The sequence below is a fragment of the Camponotus floridanus genome, unplaced genomic scaffold (assembly GCF_003227725.1).
Source record: "Camponotus floridanus strain SB8 unplaced genomic scaffold, Cflo_v7.5 scaffold38, whole genome shotgun sequence".
Taxonomy (NCBI): domain Eukaryota; kingdom Metazoa; phylum Arthropoda; class Insecta; order Hymenoptera; family Formicidae; genus Camponotus; species Camponotus floridanus.
In genome coordinates, this window is record NW_020229525.1 from 1,417,131 (window position 1) to 1,431,892 (window position 14,762).

Below are 14,762 nucleotides of genomic sequence, written 5' to 3' on the forward strand. Positions count from 1 at the left end.
CAGAGTTGGAAAAGTATTTCACGTTGAGCGTTTTCTACGTTCTTCAAGTAAAAGTAACATATAAATATATAGAAAAACTCTGTGTTGATAAATATGTAAAACCGAAAACGCGGTTATTATAAATTGAGACTGACGAAAAAATTTCTAAATTGTCAGTGCAACATTTTTTATGAAGAAATGATGTTATTAATTTTCATCGGTAGAAAGAGTTTTTTTATCAGAAATGATTTTTATATTTCTACGCAATAATTTTATCGACTATTGTCGAAAAAGAAACAACTTTTTTGAACTGATATTAAATAATGTTATATCTGCTTCTCTTTCAGCAGGTGTAAAAATCACTATTATTAAAATTGTTATACAGACACGTATATTGAATGTTTACCTGTCCGGAGGTCCCGTGTCTCTCAAGATTGTTGGGTTTAATCTCGAGGTGGTGGAAGGCGGTGGCGTAGGCGGCGATGCCTCCTCATCGTCCTCTTCGTCCGTTCCATCGGCATCCTCGTCCTCCTTCGCAGCGGGCATGCAGCCCCTTTCGCTGGGACTAATAGGGCCATCCTCGTCGACGCAATCGCCCTCCTCGCCTTGGAGGTCCGTACCGGGCGCAGAGCCTTCGACGCCGTCCTCCCCTGAAACGAATCGTGAAACGAACAAATTAGTCGTCGTTATGCCCTACGCGCATTTACGCAAAGGTAGTTTTAAAAAAAGTTTATCCTATAAAAACATGCCACGCATAAAAAAATAATGGCATGCTATACGTTTCTATTAAATATATGTAGCAAAATATGTGTATGTACGTGTGTATATTGCTATTTATATGAAAAAATTAAGTTTGTCGCCCTGCAACTTGACAAGCAAGATTTACTACCTCCACGTATAATGAGAAAATTAAAAAATAAATAAATGAAACGCGATAGATATCAGCAGTTGATGACACCGTGCAGCGTCTTCTGCGCCTTCTACATCGTTGATGTAGGACGCGAATCAAATCCTTCTGTCACCCGCCGTATCTTGATAGAATAGCAGAGAAGAACGTACGACCCAAGAGTGGAGATACTGAGAAATGACGAAGCTAAGTACCTAGGAGTGATATAAAGGTTTAGATGGCGAGTAACACAATGGCACTATCGGTTCATTTATCAGCCTTTCGCGACGGCAACGTCGGCGACGACGACGACGACGACAACGACGACGACGATCAAGAGGAAGAGGAAGAAAGAGAAAATGCGATCCATGTCGGATACGTCGTCGTCGCCGTCGACGACGAGGTATTGTGTGGTGAGACAAGGAGTTCCATCATCTGCATTATGAGTTTTAATCAAATCGTTTCCATTTGATCTCTTGGTAATGAATGGCGGTGTCACCGTTGCATCAGAGAAAACAACTCGATCTAAGATCGAGTCGACAGATATTTCAAGAGGAGTTATGTTGCGTAAATATTGTAAATGTTTTTCAAAAATTTCTTGTAGCGTTCAATCAATTAAATTTTTTTTTTTACGATTTAAATACGCACACGTGAAAAGATTAATCGTATAGCTTATTCATAAGAGAGGAAAAATAAGATAAGGCTACATTCGACAGATCCGGATGCGAATAATAACGCGAATAACTCCTCGGGTCGCCATCTTGCTCCTATCCTCTTTGAAGAAGGGAGTGCCGCATCCTCGATCGCGAGCAATCGCCAAGGCAAACGCGAGCGGGACGAGAAGCAGAAAATGGTCAGCATACCTCCCTTCGTAGAGGGTGGGAACAACCAGGAGCACCGTCCTACTTTGCCGAGTGACCAACCAAACGATCGTTTGTTCGCAGACAGGCTACGGAAGAGGGAGAGAAAGGAGATCGCACATTGATCCGCGGGAGCATCAGCAACTAATTACGCAGATTTATGTCCCCATTGTCCATTGTCTCTCGGAACGATTCTCCAGGACCCTGGCGCGGACCATTCGATGGAAGCGACTGGCTGGCCGATCCGGTCGGGACCAGCCGTAGGACGGTTACGTGCACAGAGAGAAGAGAACGACGGGGCGACGACGAGAGGAGATAAAAGGAGGACCTTCGAGGATCGCTTCGATCCAGTCGCGTATCGAAGAGGAGAATGCGAGAAGTCGAGGAACCGAGCGGGCGGACCACCGGCGGACAGCTCCGCCCGCTACAAATATAGTCCATCTTTTACTCTCGCGTCCTTTTCCCTTGTCGCAGAATCCTAGAGTCTCGCACGAATTTGCGTATCGTTCGTTTTCTATCTTTCCCTCTCTATTCGCGCTCTCCTCGCCCGCTCATTCGCGAAGGAACCGCACCCGTAGTAGCGTTGCGAAATTTCAATCGTGATCGTAGCATTGTGCCACCTTCGTCTCCAGTCAGAGATTTCAACGAGCGCTGCTTAGTTTCCGGAAGCGGTACGGTGTCCCGAGAAAGAGAGAGAAAGATGCCATTTTCACGAATGCACAATAGTACACTGCAGAAATTACTCGTTTGAGAGACAAAACATTTTACGAACGATCAATATTAATCGTAAGAACAATATCGAGGTAGCTTACTCTATTCTAAAGTCACCAAAGATCGATAAATTTCTCATTTTTAGCGGTAGCAAGTATCGTTATTACACCTTTTAAAAATTACACGACGCTACCGTAACGACAAAGGTCATCGGGGGTTCCGCGGTTCGAAAGTATTCCACCGGTGATCAAGATCGATCGTAGGATAGCGACGTCGAGCTCGGTAGAATGTAAATGCTCGCACGAGCCGAGTTCGTGCGGACCTATTGGCAGGCCGCTAACAAGGACCGCACCGGATTGCATATCCTGGACCGGTAGCCGCCGGTAAAGATACGCCGGGAACGAGGAGCGTAGCGTACTGAACTTAAAAGCGGCCCGAGTCTTGACACTCGGGGAGATGCTACCGGCCGATATCTGTTTCTTGCCGCTGTCCTTGACTCACCCGCTGCACGTTAGAAAGAAGCGCGGTGTATTAGTGGATCGCGCTATCTTGGCGATGGTTCTGCGCCAATACCCGCCTACACGACTTGCTCCACAACAATAATTAGTCTTATCGGCAAAGCATCCGCTTTCTCTAGCCCGTTACGATCTTTGCCCAATATTTTTTTCCGTCTTCTCTTCCTCTCGCTCTTTCACAAATGTGCATTCTTTCGCTTCTCTCCTTCACGACGAACCTGCGCACGAGCTTCGGATATAGATAGCAAACACCTGCATACATTGGCATACACATGTTGTAATGTACCAATGGTTAACTTTGATGGTATTAGCTATTCTGTGAGCTATAGTCGTAAGACTGAACCAGTCACGCTCGCTATTCCACGTGTGGACGATCGGCCGCTGCTAATTGCTGTTAATCCAGATCTTTCATGCGATTGTCGAGTTTGTTCGAGAAAGAAAACTACGATAATTTTATTTATTTAAATTTATATCATAAATTAATCGAGAAAAATTACCAAGTTTTTGTGATAAATATATTCAATAATTGTAAGTTACAACAATTATTATAATTAAGAAATTCAGATTAGACGGGAAAAAAATTTATTTTTCATTATTTTTAAATATTTTAATTTTTACGAAATAATCTGTTTAATCTGCTTGACTAGAAATTAATGATGTACGAAACATACAGAGTGATAATTAATGGGAATAATTTTTATCATTAAATTTATTATAATCCTAGAGCACTCGATCTTAATTTTTTAAAATATAACGCACGTAATGTGTAATATATGTATGTTTTTCAAAACTGAGAATATAAATCTAATTATTTTTGCCTATTTTTGAAAGTATTCTTTTAAGGACTATTCTTCTAGAAAACGATTTGTCACTCTTAGACATGCGAAGGCGGAACGAGTCGCCAAGATGAAACGCGGTAAGCCTTACAAATGGCAGAACGAAAAATAAGGTGTTAAGACAGGAATCCTTTAGTGCATGTTCATAAATTGCGGCGAGTAAGGCGTAAATTTTAACGCGCATAAGCATTCGCACTAGTGTCAGCTTGTGTACTTTAGTGATTTACGCGCAATCAACGCGTTAAATCAGTTAAGTTTGCTTGTAATTAACATCTACGCCGAATATTCGCCTACTAAGAAAATTTATGACGCGAGATGTCTGTTTAATTGTTTGTAAGAAACGTAATACGCATAGCGGCAATTTTAAAAGAGACAAAAGAGAGCCTGGCACTCTTTATCTAAATATAATTTACATAACTCGGCGCGCGCAATTAAACGCAATTAAAAACATTGTTATTAAGATGAATCGAGATCAACTAATCTAACGTATCGCTTCACAGAAGAGAATCGATCTTCTCCGAGACAAAGACGTGGCGTATTAAAAGGAAGCTCTTCCCTCGAGAATTATTTTACATTCGCCGATGTGTGCGATACGTTAGACGTTTGCGAGAATTATTATGTACGTACAAACATCCGTTGCTCTATTCCTCATTGTTAGACAGGCCTCGTCGGTGGATACCGGTAATTACATAACCACCGTGTTAGAATGTAGAGCTGCGTACATAAGAAAAGATCTTTGCGAGGCACGAAGTTAATTTCTCGTCTCTTTCACGTCGGGATAGCCGAGCGAGGAGATGTCGGGACGCCTCTCTTCCGAGACGGATCTCTGATAAGTAGTACTAACTCGCGCTCGATTATCTCTTTCTCTCTCTCTCTCTCTCTTTATTTTAGCGAATATCCCGGGGAGGCGCGGATCGCTCGATGGCAATGACGTCACGCGGCTCGCCGGGGCAAGTAACCGGGTCGAACTTTAGCAACGTCCCGGCAATAAAACAGTACATAATAACAAGCCGGCGGCTGCGGCGGCAGGGAGGGAACAAAAGGAGAACCTGGAGGAGGACAGGAGAGGAGATGAATTTCTGATGCGGGAGAACCGTCGGAAGGCTGGCGGGGAGAGTGACAGGAGGCAGACGAAGAGACGAACGGATGGACAGGCAGACAGACGGACGAACGGACGGGCGGACAGAAGGACGAAGAGGGACGGCGAGAAGAGGGAAGCCTCGCATTGTGATTCTCTCGCGGTCTGCCAGAGAGTGACTGACGGGTGAATCCGTTTTCTCCTTCCTCCGCGCCTCTTCCACTCTCCCTTCGCGCGTGCCTTCTGTCCTTCTTTCCGTGTCTCTTTTGCTCCCCTCCTTTCCCCTCCACCCCTCATTTTCCCCGCGATTCCTCCTCCTGGAGCAACCGGCTTTCAAAGCCTCATACTCGATCCGCATTCGAAAGATACAAGACGTTGATTTACGACTTCCTCAAGTGATGATCCAGATTTTTCAGATCGGAAGGGTCGTGGGCTCCGAACTCGGAAAAATATTCATTCTTGTTTCGAGAGTTTGAACAAAGACGCGATTATAATCCCCGACGAATGAAATATCGATGTTTAAAGTATCCGTATAAATACATAAAATTGATAACGATTGTACAGATGGAAAGAAATTTGATCAATCACGCGTTATAATTTCTTCTAGTTTAACATTTGTGCGAAATGTGATGATAAAAAACTTTTAATATTTTAAATCGGTACTAACAAACGCACACACTGATCTGAGTACGCGACAAGTAAAGAAAGAATAAAGTGGCAACTATCGTTGAAATTGATGCGCAAGTTTAATTGAATGACAATGTTTACGATTTGAATGTAAAGAGGAAAAATTTACTTTCTTATAACGAAAACTAAGCCTTCTTCTAACTATACGCTCCGTCGATATCGTTTTAAAAGAGAGAGATGCGCATTATAAGCAACGCGCAAAGAATTAGATCGATGTAATCTTGGTATGGGGACTATAAACAGACTTCTTCGATCCCGTCGATTCGTGTATACGATGTGTGTCCTACCATCTTTTTATTTTTTTTTTCATTTTAGTCCTCGATCTCGAGTCCCTTGAATGTCAGGTGGTCAGATTCGTGACTCACTTAGGTGTTCTTTAGGACGACGTGAACAGAACAAGACGACAGGCTCCAACCGAAGACGAAGTACCTTCCTACCGTTGTCTACCTGACTGATTGACTGATGAGGCGACTGTTATCCTAAGTCAACACTCACTCCATCAGTCTGTCGAATTTCTCCTTCCACTACGAACCATTACTACGTTCCACCGCTGTTACTCTCGCGTCATCGTGTATTCTCGATCAGATCCTACATCTATAATATGTAAAATTCCCAATATAACTCGTCGAATGGAATTGCTAATGATGGCTCGTATCTACTAAAAATGTAAATGAAACGGTATAATTATAATTAATACGGACAAAAAGAACATTAGTGTCTTTTAAAATTGCAAAAGTTATTTGTTATCGAGCATCCATTTTAACGAGTTTAATTTTGAAAAAATACCGATTCCTTTAATACTCGCGAAAAAACAATTTTATCTCGCATAGAGATATTCGCAAGTTTTAATTCGAGCTACGTATTCGGACACGCATGATATATTTCTAATACGGAAAGACTCGAAGTCAATCTCTCTTCCTCTCGTAAATATGCATTAAATGTACACATGCTTGCGTTATCGGTTAACCGTTTAAAAAGCGATCGACGGAAGCAATGCCACGCTGCGCGGTTCGTTGGAGGCGGAATCCGCATATAGAGCGTTGCTCTCCTTCAATTTTCCACGGATATTCCGAAGTCGCGGCACTTGGACACGCCTCGTTCAATCTCGCGCGATCGACAAGGGCTGTGAAAACCCCGAATCCGCGTCGCCCGATTGCTTTTCCCTGCTGCCGTCGCCTTCTCTACGTGTACTCGAAATCTTTCCCAGTCTTCTCTTTCTCTCCTTCGCGCGTCCGCCTCCCCGTCCCTCCCTCCCTTTCGAGCTACCCTTTCAAGTTTGCCTCCCGCCACGAAATACCGAGCTCGGAGAGAGATCTTGGATTTCTGGGGCCGGTGTTTCTGCTGCGAGAAATTGTCGCGGCGCGCCTCGTAACAAAATCGCGCGAGCTGCCGCGAATATTACGCGCCGCAATCCACGGAGCTTCGTTCGCGCTTTTCATTTCGTTCGACCGAGCGCTACCAAATCTGACGTCTATAGGACGCCTGCCTATGCGCGATTTCGGTTGATATCCATTGTGATTCGACTGCTACTCGTCATGAACTAAAGCAAGTCTCAGACAATAGATTCCACGATAGAAACTCTCGGTAGCTTTGACTGTTGCTTTTCGAGATGATTAATAATCGTTCAGCTTACTCGCTGCACTGATTAAAGTACATTTCGATTTCCATGATGCTTGTAAATAATATTTTAAGAGATTCATGTCCAAATTGTCGCTCGTTATATCTGAGAAAATGTATATTTCTTCAAAATGCTGGTTTAATAATAGTATCCGCGTAATGGATAAGGAGCAACGTTGAGAAGATATTCGCGGTGATGGTCCGTTTAACTGCGCTTGCCTCGCGCACGAGGCGATAAATTACCGCGACGGGGGTAAAGGTATATCACGCACAACCGAGTGATTATTTATCGTAGAGGCCGATCGTGAGGACTTTATCACCCCGCTGGCAATCATTCGCGCGCGCTCTTACCGAATGATAACAGGTTACTGTATCGTGCATCGCGCACATAGATTGTTAAATCAAAGTCAATCCTTTCATTGATCCAAGCCGTCGATCATAATCGCCATTAATAATTCATAATTTACTATTAACGATCATGGTGTAACTAACTAACATTTGCATGATTAACACTCTCGCATATAATTTTATCCACGACGTCAATATAACTCGAGCGAAAGCATCCTCGTTGGGAACTGCAATAGAAATGCGGGCGTAGACGAAAAATTTTGTGCTCAAGTACTGCAGCGTATAAAAAAGAAATCATCTATTATTTTTTTGGATAATTAAAGGTACCCTTCCATCGTAGCGATATTCTACAATTTACTATTGGCGATAAAAATAAGAAATGATGCATGGTTGAAAATTAATACAACGATTAATTTATTTTAATTAATTTCTTTCACCATGTTATGAATTTTTTTAATCGTATTTTAATTATATCGACAAATGCAATCTCTCGCATAAAAAGATATCTGTTCCACATGAACCATATCAATTTTCAGAGATAATTTTGCACTCTCTGAAATGAAAAAAATTAAAGATCACTAGACTACACATTTTATTAGCCTCTCGCAACGAAATTCTGCGGAATAAAATAAAATAAAAATTCACTCTGTCAACATGTTACTCCAATTTGCGCAAGCATGCAACAAGGATGAGCGGCTTGATTCGTATATTAATTCGGTCTGGCGTGAACGCGGATTGTCCGCGCGCGATTAGACGTCGCGCCAACATCGCAGTAGCGCGATAGAAACACACGGTAGAAATCTAGGATGACGAGTGATCCAGAGAAGAGGAGAGATGCGGAGTGGGGGATAATGGAGCAAAGACATTTGGATCTCGACGGTGAGTGATGGACAAGTGGTCCGGCGACGCAAACGTCGCGTCCCGTGAAAAAAAAAGTTGGCATTTTGGCAAGGAACACCGTTCGCTGCTCGAACGTATGTACGAGTTATTAACGTTCATATTTTAGTGACAGTCCTTGCACAATGTATATTATGCGCGAAGAGTCCTCGACATGCGGCGGATAACCTACCTGCCGGTAGAAGATATTTTTCGACGTTGTCAGTCTACGTTTCTTCCTCCTCGTCTCTTCACAGACGTTAATCTTCGTCGAGAGTCTCTCGAATGTAGCGATTAAAAGCCCAAAATTGCAAACGCAATGCAAACGTCGCATTTGTCAGCTATACTCGAGAGTGCGGCGTGACAATGAGGAAGATGCGCTATTATATTCATTATTTATCTCGCAAACAACTTGAAAATACATTTGTTAATTCCGAATATTAGATTGTTTCTAACGCAACAATTGTGTGAATACTATTGCTTTGGAAAATAACGACTTGCGAAAATATTTCATGTGAAATCGAGCGCACTTGTCGAAATTGTAAAAGAAACAAAAATTTTGTCATATGAAAAATTGAACACTTTGTACATTTAAACACGTACGACTTGTAGAGTCACTATTTCTTTCAATGAATCAAATGCAATAGAGAGACCATTACCCTCTTGTATGAAGAATATATGACGACGAAATTGAATTGACATCAATTTTGAAAAGTGTAATACGCACCACGACTGGCCTGATGCGAAGAAAAAAATTGACAAACAATTCCCGTCTCATGTCAATCGCATCAAGATTGCGAATGAGGGTCGTCGGTTAAGTGGCACTCGTTCGTCTCGAAACTGGTCCCGAGCATCGCCGCGATAAATTTAATGCGGCCGCGCGAAATAATTTACGACGCGCCCGAAATATAGCAGACCGATCGGGCTAATCGTCTCGCGCGTTCTTCGTGGAACGGTATTAATGCTCGCGCGCACACGGAGGCGCCGAAGATGCGTCCGCTGATGCAGGTACGACGACTGAATGATGGATGGACGATGCGTACGTCCGGTAAGACCGTCCGACCGTCCGTCCGTCCGTTCGATCGCGCAACAGGCGACAGTGATGATCGATGCATCGCTGCTCCCGCTGCTCAGGAAGGCGAAATCCGCGAACTCGTTTCGCTCTTCGTTAGTAGCATCCGTCCCCACGGCGTTTTACATTAGGCAAAAGTCGAGATCGGTGAGGAGCGCGATTAATATTCCGAACTGGAGGATTGCGACGCGTTTATTTCTCTCTTTAACCCTTGACGGCGATGCACGACGTCGCTCGACGTCGCTCGACGTCGCGCGGCTTATCGTGATATATTACCACCGGGAACGGAAATTAACGGATTTTTCCAAGCCCGAAATAACGCCCGTTAAGAGAACGGAAGATGATCTCGTTGAGAATTAATTCTTACGTCTCTCGCTTATTATACGCAAAAGCTTGTATCCCCGTTACATATATTGTAGGCTACATTTGCAAAAATGCAGTCTCAAGAATGATATTAAGAAAAGCGTATAATTTTATTCCGTTCAAAAACTATCGCGGAAAAAGTGTAAAAAAAATTATAAAAATAATAAATTGCGCTCGGATAAATAAGAAAAGAAATGCGAAGGATTGAATAAAAATTATTAAAATTGTCATCTTTTTTTTTCGGATAACGTTAATTCCATCGGAGAATCATCTTTAGATTTCGATCAATGATAAGCAACGTGATTAAACTGCCCTTGCAGCAGTCGCGAATAAGATGAGCGCAGCTGTCTCGGACGATGCTGTGGGAGATGAGATCTCATATGGATTCGATTCTTTCTTTTCGCCTGCTGGCCCTTCGCGCGCAATTCTGGCAGCGTCTTGAACCGGACGTGGCCCGAAGAGAGTGCAAAGCGTGGCGCGCCGAAGAACGGGGGTGGAAGGGAGATGACAGGAGGACGCCTTCATCACGATATCCGTCACTCTTCTCCTCCCCCCTCGTTCGTCACCCTGCCGCCTTCCTTCCTTCCTTCTCTCTCTCTCTCTCTCTCTCTCTTTCTTTCTCTTTCTCCGTCACGCTGCTCGGTGTCTTCTCTCCCTCTCTGCCGCTCTTTCTTGCGCTTTCCGTCACGCTGCCTTTCGAAGTGTCAGTCCTGTTACCGACTGCCGGAGCGGAGACCGTGACAACAATAATTGTCAGCGAAGTAACATCTCTCAAGCATCGCGAGGAAGAGAAAGAGCATGAAGGTGGCGGCGGGGTGGTGGGTGTGGAGCGCGCGAACGCGAAGAGGAGAAAGGGCCGACTGGCCTATTTATAGAACCGGCAACAAACATAGAGCAGCTGGTGTCGATCCGTCCGGTTATCGCCGCGTTTACACAGTCCCTGTCATATCCTCTCGCGAAGTGGCGTTGCGGCCGCGCGAATATCCACTTCTTTCCAGGTTTATACTATAAAGGTACAAACAACAAATTGCAATTGTATGCAATTTTTTCATCTTTGCTAAAAAGAACCGATGTTCGCAAGAGCACGAAATTAACTGTCGATCGATAACTAGTATCGTTTGAAATCGATATACGATTGTGCGTATATATAGAAAATATGCGCTATGTGTAGTATAGAGTATAGCAATTGCAAAGAAAAGAATTTACGATATTTTAATCTTTCTCTCTTAAATATTAATCAATATAGACACGCATATAGACATTATAAATATTTTTAGCAGTAACAAATATATTCGTTGTACATATTATTTGTTTAGGTACCTACCATTGTATTATATTTTCCAATTAGAAAAATCATAAAAATATTCATTTTTTCTCTAGGCATGCGAATTAAAATATTGCAGATGAAAGATATACATGGATAAAAGTAATAACCTTCAATTAACGGTATACTAAAGTAAAAGAGGAAAATATCGCGCGTATTATTTTCGCGCGAATATTGAAACGTGCCCATCGCGTAAAGTTAGAAAATGTAACGCAAGACGGAGAAGAAGAGGGAGGGATGGATGAACGATATGCCTGACCGATCGCCGTCATAGCCCGAAATAAAAACTTCCGTGACGAACGCTCGACGTGAGATGCAATTGGCGAAGGGAGCGGCGACGCATCCGGCGCGTCTTGACGGGCAAGAAGAAAATAAGGCGCGTGACCAGTTCGCGTCTTAATCCCAAAGAAGAGTGGATGTCTCTCTCTCGTGGGTACGACTAGGTAGTCGTCGTCGCGAGCGACAAAGAGGGAAGAGAGCGTTCCCGAAATAGGCTGGCGGGCCGCGCGAATGAGCGAACGGCCGAGTCACCGATCCGTCCTAATAAATATTGTGTCAACGTAAATAAGTGCGATGCCACGTGGTGCGCGCGCTCGAGCGCTCGACTAGCGCGCGTTGAGAGCGGCGGCGACGCACCGACAGAGTCGATCTGTCGTCCGGATGACGGACGGCTGATGTACAGAAGGACAGGTGCGCCTCTCGATCTTTTCTTCCCTCGAGCGTCTGCTTGCCGTTCGTCTTCGCGTCTCCTTCTTTCCGCCGGAATCGCTCTCGCGATTTCGCTTCGTCGCGCGACATTGTACGTCGCGCAAGACGCGGCACAAGTGGATGCCGAGCTTCCTCGCGATTGAGAATCAAAGGAATACACGCTTCAAAGTCTTGGCGTTTACTGCCAACAGGGAGATTTTACCATTGCTATCCGAGTTATCTGATTATTGCGCGCTTCCATCAGTCAGCCGTTTCCATCAGATAGGCAAAGACGACCGTTAATTAACGCGCATGCTCGTTATCTAATTTATATGCATCAATTCCTAAAATTCCTCTCGTATAGCTCCGTTACGGATTAGTGTGAATGGAAATTAGAGAAGCGTTCTTGTCGTTGGAGTAACGGATGGGTGATGCGAGCGGCAGGTGCATCTCTCAATCTTCCTCTCTCACACGGCGACCTCAGTTAATTCACGTCCAACGACAAGCTTCGATTCTCCGATGCAAATAACTCGCGCCTTAACTTGCACTTAGTATCTTGTAACATTCTAACAATATTTATGATGTACGCGTTTCCATAATGGCGCGACGGCTCTCGATTCAATTATTTTGGTTGGTCTAATTATCGCTACATAAAGAGCACATTGTATCTTTTTTTTTCTCTTGAATTAATTAGCACTCGTTTTTTGATTAATCAAAGAACGGTTATCGCTCATATCTAAACTTGTAATATTTTCAAGTTTTGCGCTCGCTTAATTTTCGACATTACATCCACTTGGTCCGCTCCTCGTAACCAAGAGTGCGTGGCAAGAGTTATTTACATCGGAGTTATTCCTTGTAACCGCTTGTACCCTGGACTCTATAAGTCACCTCTTTACACGGAGGATTTAGGGTAATGCCGCTTCATCGGTGGACAGTCGCCTAAATATAGTCCTACTAATATGTCGCGGTCCGCGATTTACGAAGCGATTTACGCGCTACCAACTATCCACCGATGGCTCGTCCGATGAGTCACGGTTCAGAGCTCGTGACAGAGAAAGCGGCTAAAATTTGCTACCATGGCAGTTAGTCTCGCGAAGCTTGTCATCGGCTCTTTGTCCGAAAGTTTAATTGCGTTGAATTAGTTTTTCATTATTTTTGAACTCTTCTTTTTAATAGGAAAAATAAAGCTTTAATATCGCAAATTTGATTTCATGCATAACGAGATGATGTATTTGACGTCATCCACAAATTCACTATAAAAGTGATTAAAAAATTTGTTAAAGATTACGTTATAAGATGACATGCATACCTACACGCATATATATATATATATATATATATATATATATATATATATATATATATACGTATTGCGTTTGCGCATTCCAAGCTCGAAACGCTTTATCCGCCGTTTATTAATAGTACTTTTTACATGATAATCTAAAAGTTTCTCCGTTAGAATACAGTTAAATGTGAAAAATACGGAAAGTACACATCGCCACATTTTTCCTGTTACCCAAATACCGTCGGTGCACCAAGTAACACGTATTTTAAACTAAACGAACGCGAGCTACGTGCACCCTTGCTTTCAGGCATTCGGCAGTATGTGTAGTTGGAAATGTCGGGGAAAGTTAGAGAAGTAGAGTTCGCTGAGGGAAATACGCGGCAGGGCGGAAGGAGGTGATGGCCAGGAGGGGTGAAGAGGTGGCAGTCAGTCAGTCACTCAGTTCTCCGTCGCTCGAAGCCAGAGCAGTTCCAGCGTAGTCGTAAGGGGGCCGGGATCGAGGTTGGAACAGATTTATGCGACACACATGCGGCAAGGCGTATAACTCACTCGCTCGCCCATAATATCCACCCCCCGAATCCCGCTCTGCCCCTTTTCCTTCCAAAGGCATCCAGATGAGAGACAGACGCACCAATACTGTCGAACGTGAGACCGACGTGGCGATATTTATTACGTATTGGGATTATGTTATCCCGATGGTTTCCATCGCGACGAGGCCCGAGTGTTCTGGAAATGCGCGAAAAACAATTCTGCCTGGGTAGATCTCTCTCTAAGAGCGAGGGCATCGTGTATATGTACACTTGTATATTTATATTAAAATCCGAATTTATCTTTTCGAGTGCATTAAATTATAGATGGATTATTAAGATTCTTAGTTGGGTCATTTAAATATAACAGAAATATTAATACGCGCGACGATTAATCTTGAGCAAAGAAATCGATTGTTTAATCGGAGAAAAAGATGACATTGATAATTAGACCGATCGATCCGATCAATTGCCTCAATGAAAGAGTTATTACCGAACAAACATATATATTTTTCGACACTCGTTGGAGATTTGGAATATTGCTATATGTTTAAATAACGGTGCGCACCGTTATTTTCGTTTGTTTCCTTTGCAACGAATCGTTTCGTCCACGATCATCAATATCGCGGAAAAAGCTTTTTGCGCGAGAACGCTCTCGTAAATCCTGTAGACTTCTCGCTTTCGTCGGCTTAGCGTATATTCCCATAACGCGAATAAAAACGTCGGTGCAGCAGGATATGGTGGTCAGAAACGTTCGTAAATCGAGGAGCCCGTTTTGCGCGCATACCGCATGAAAGGGAGAGAGGGGGAGAGAGAGAGAGAGCAAAAGAGACGGAGCAAAAGAGAGCATCGAGGGGGGAAAGAAAGAAAGTTCTGTATATGGGGTTATGCCCATACCGAGCCTAGTTAGTCTGGCATCGTACCACCTTTGTTTGCTCGCCCCACCAGCGGATATCGTCCGTATGACCGTACGTACACAGAGGACCGGCACGCAAATCCACATAACGCGCACGCACACACATACGCGTACGACATCCTACGCACACAGCGACGACCCGCCGCAGTAGCCGTAGCATTATATCGTGAGCACAGAAGTAATTTATAGTTGCAA

At 43.7% G+C, this 14,762-nt stretch overlaps 1 protein-coding gene across 3 annotated transcripts in view; it reads right to left on the reverse strand.

The window, feature by feature from the left end:
• Positions 1–14,762, reverse strand: part of LOC105257726 (protein tiptop) — a 142,709-nt gene that overhangs the window by 8,053 nt on the left and 119,894 nt on the right. For all 3 annotated transcript variants that reach the window (XM_011268537.3, XM_025411212.1, XM_011268538.2), the window contains one exon: positions 386–629. In XM_011268537.3, the coding sequence (XP_011266839.1) occupies positions 386–629 (244 nt within the window). The remainder of the gene's footprint in view (positions 1–385; positions 630–14,762) is intronic.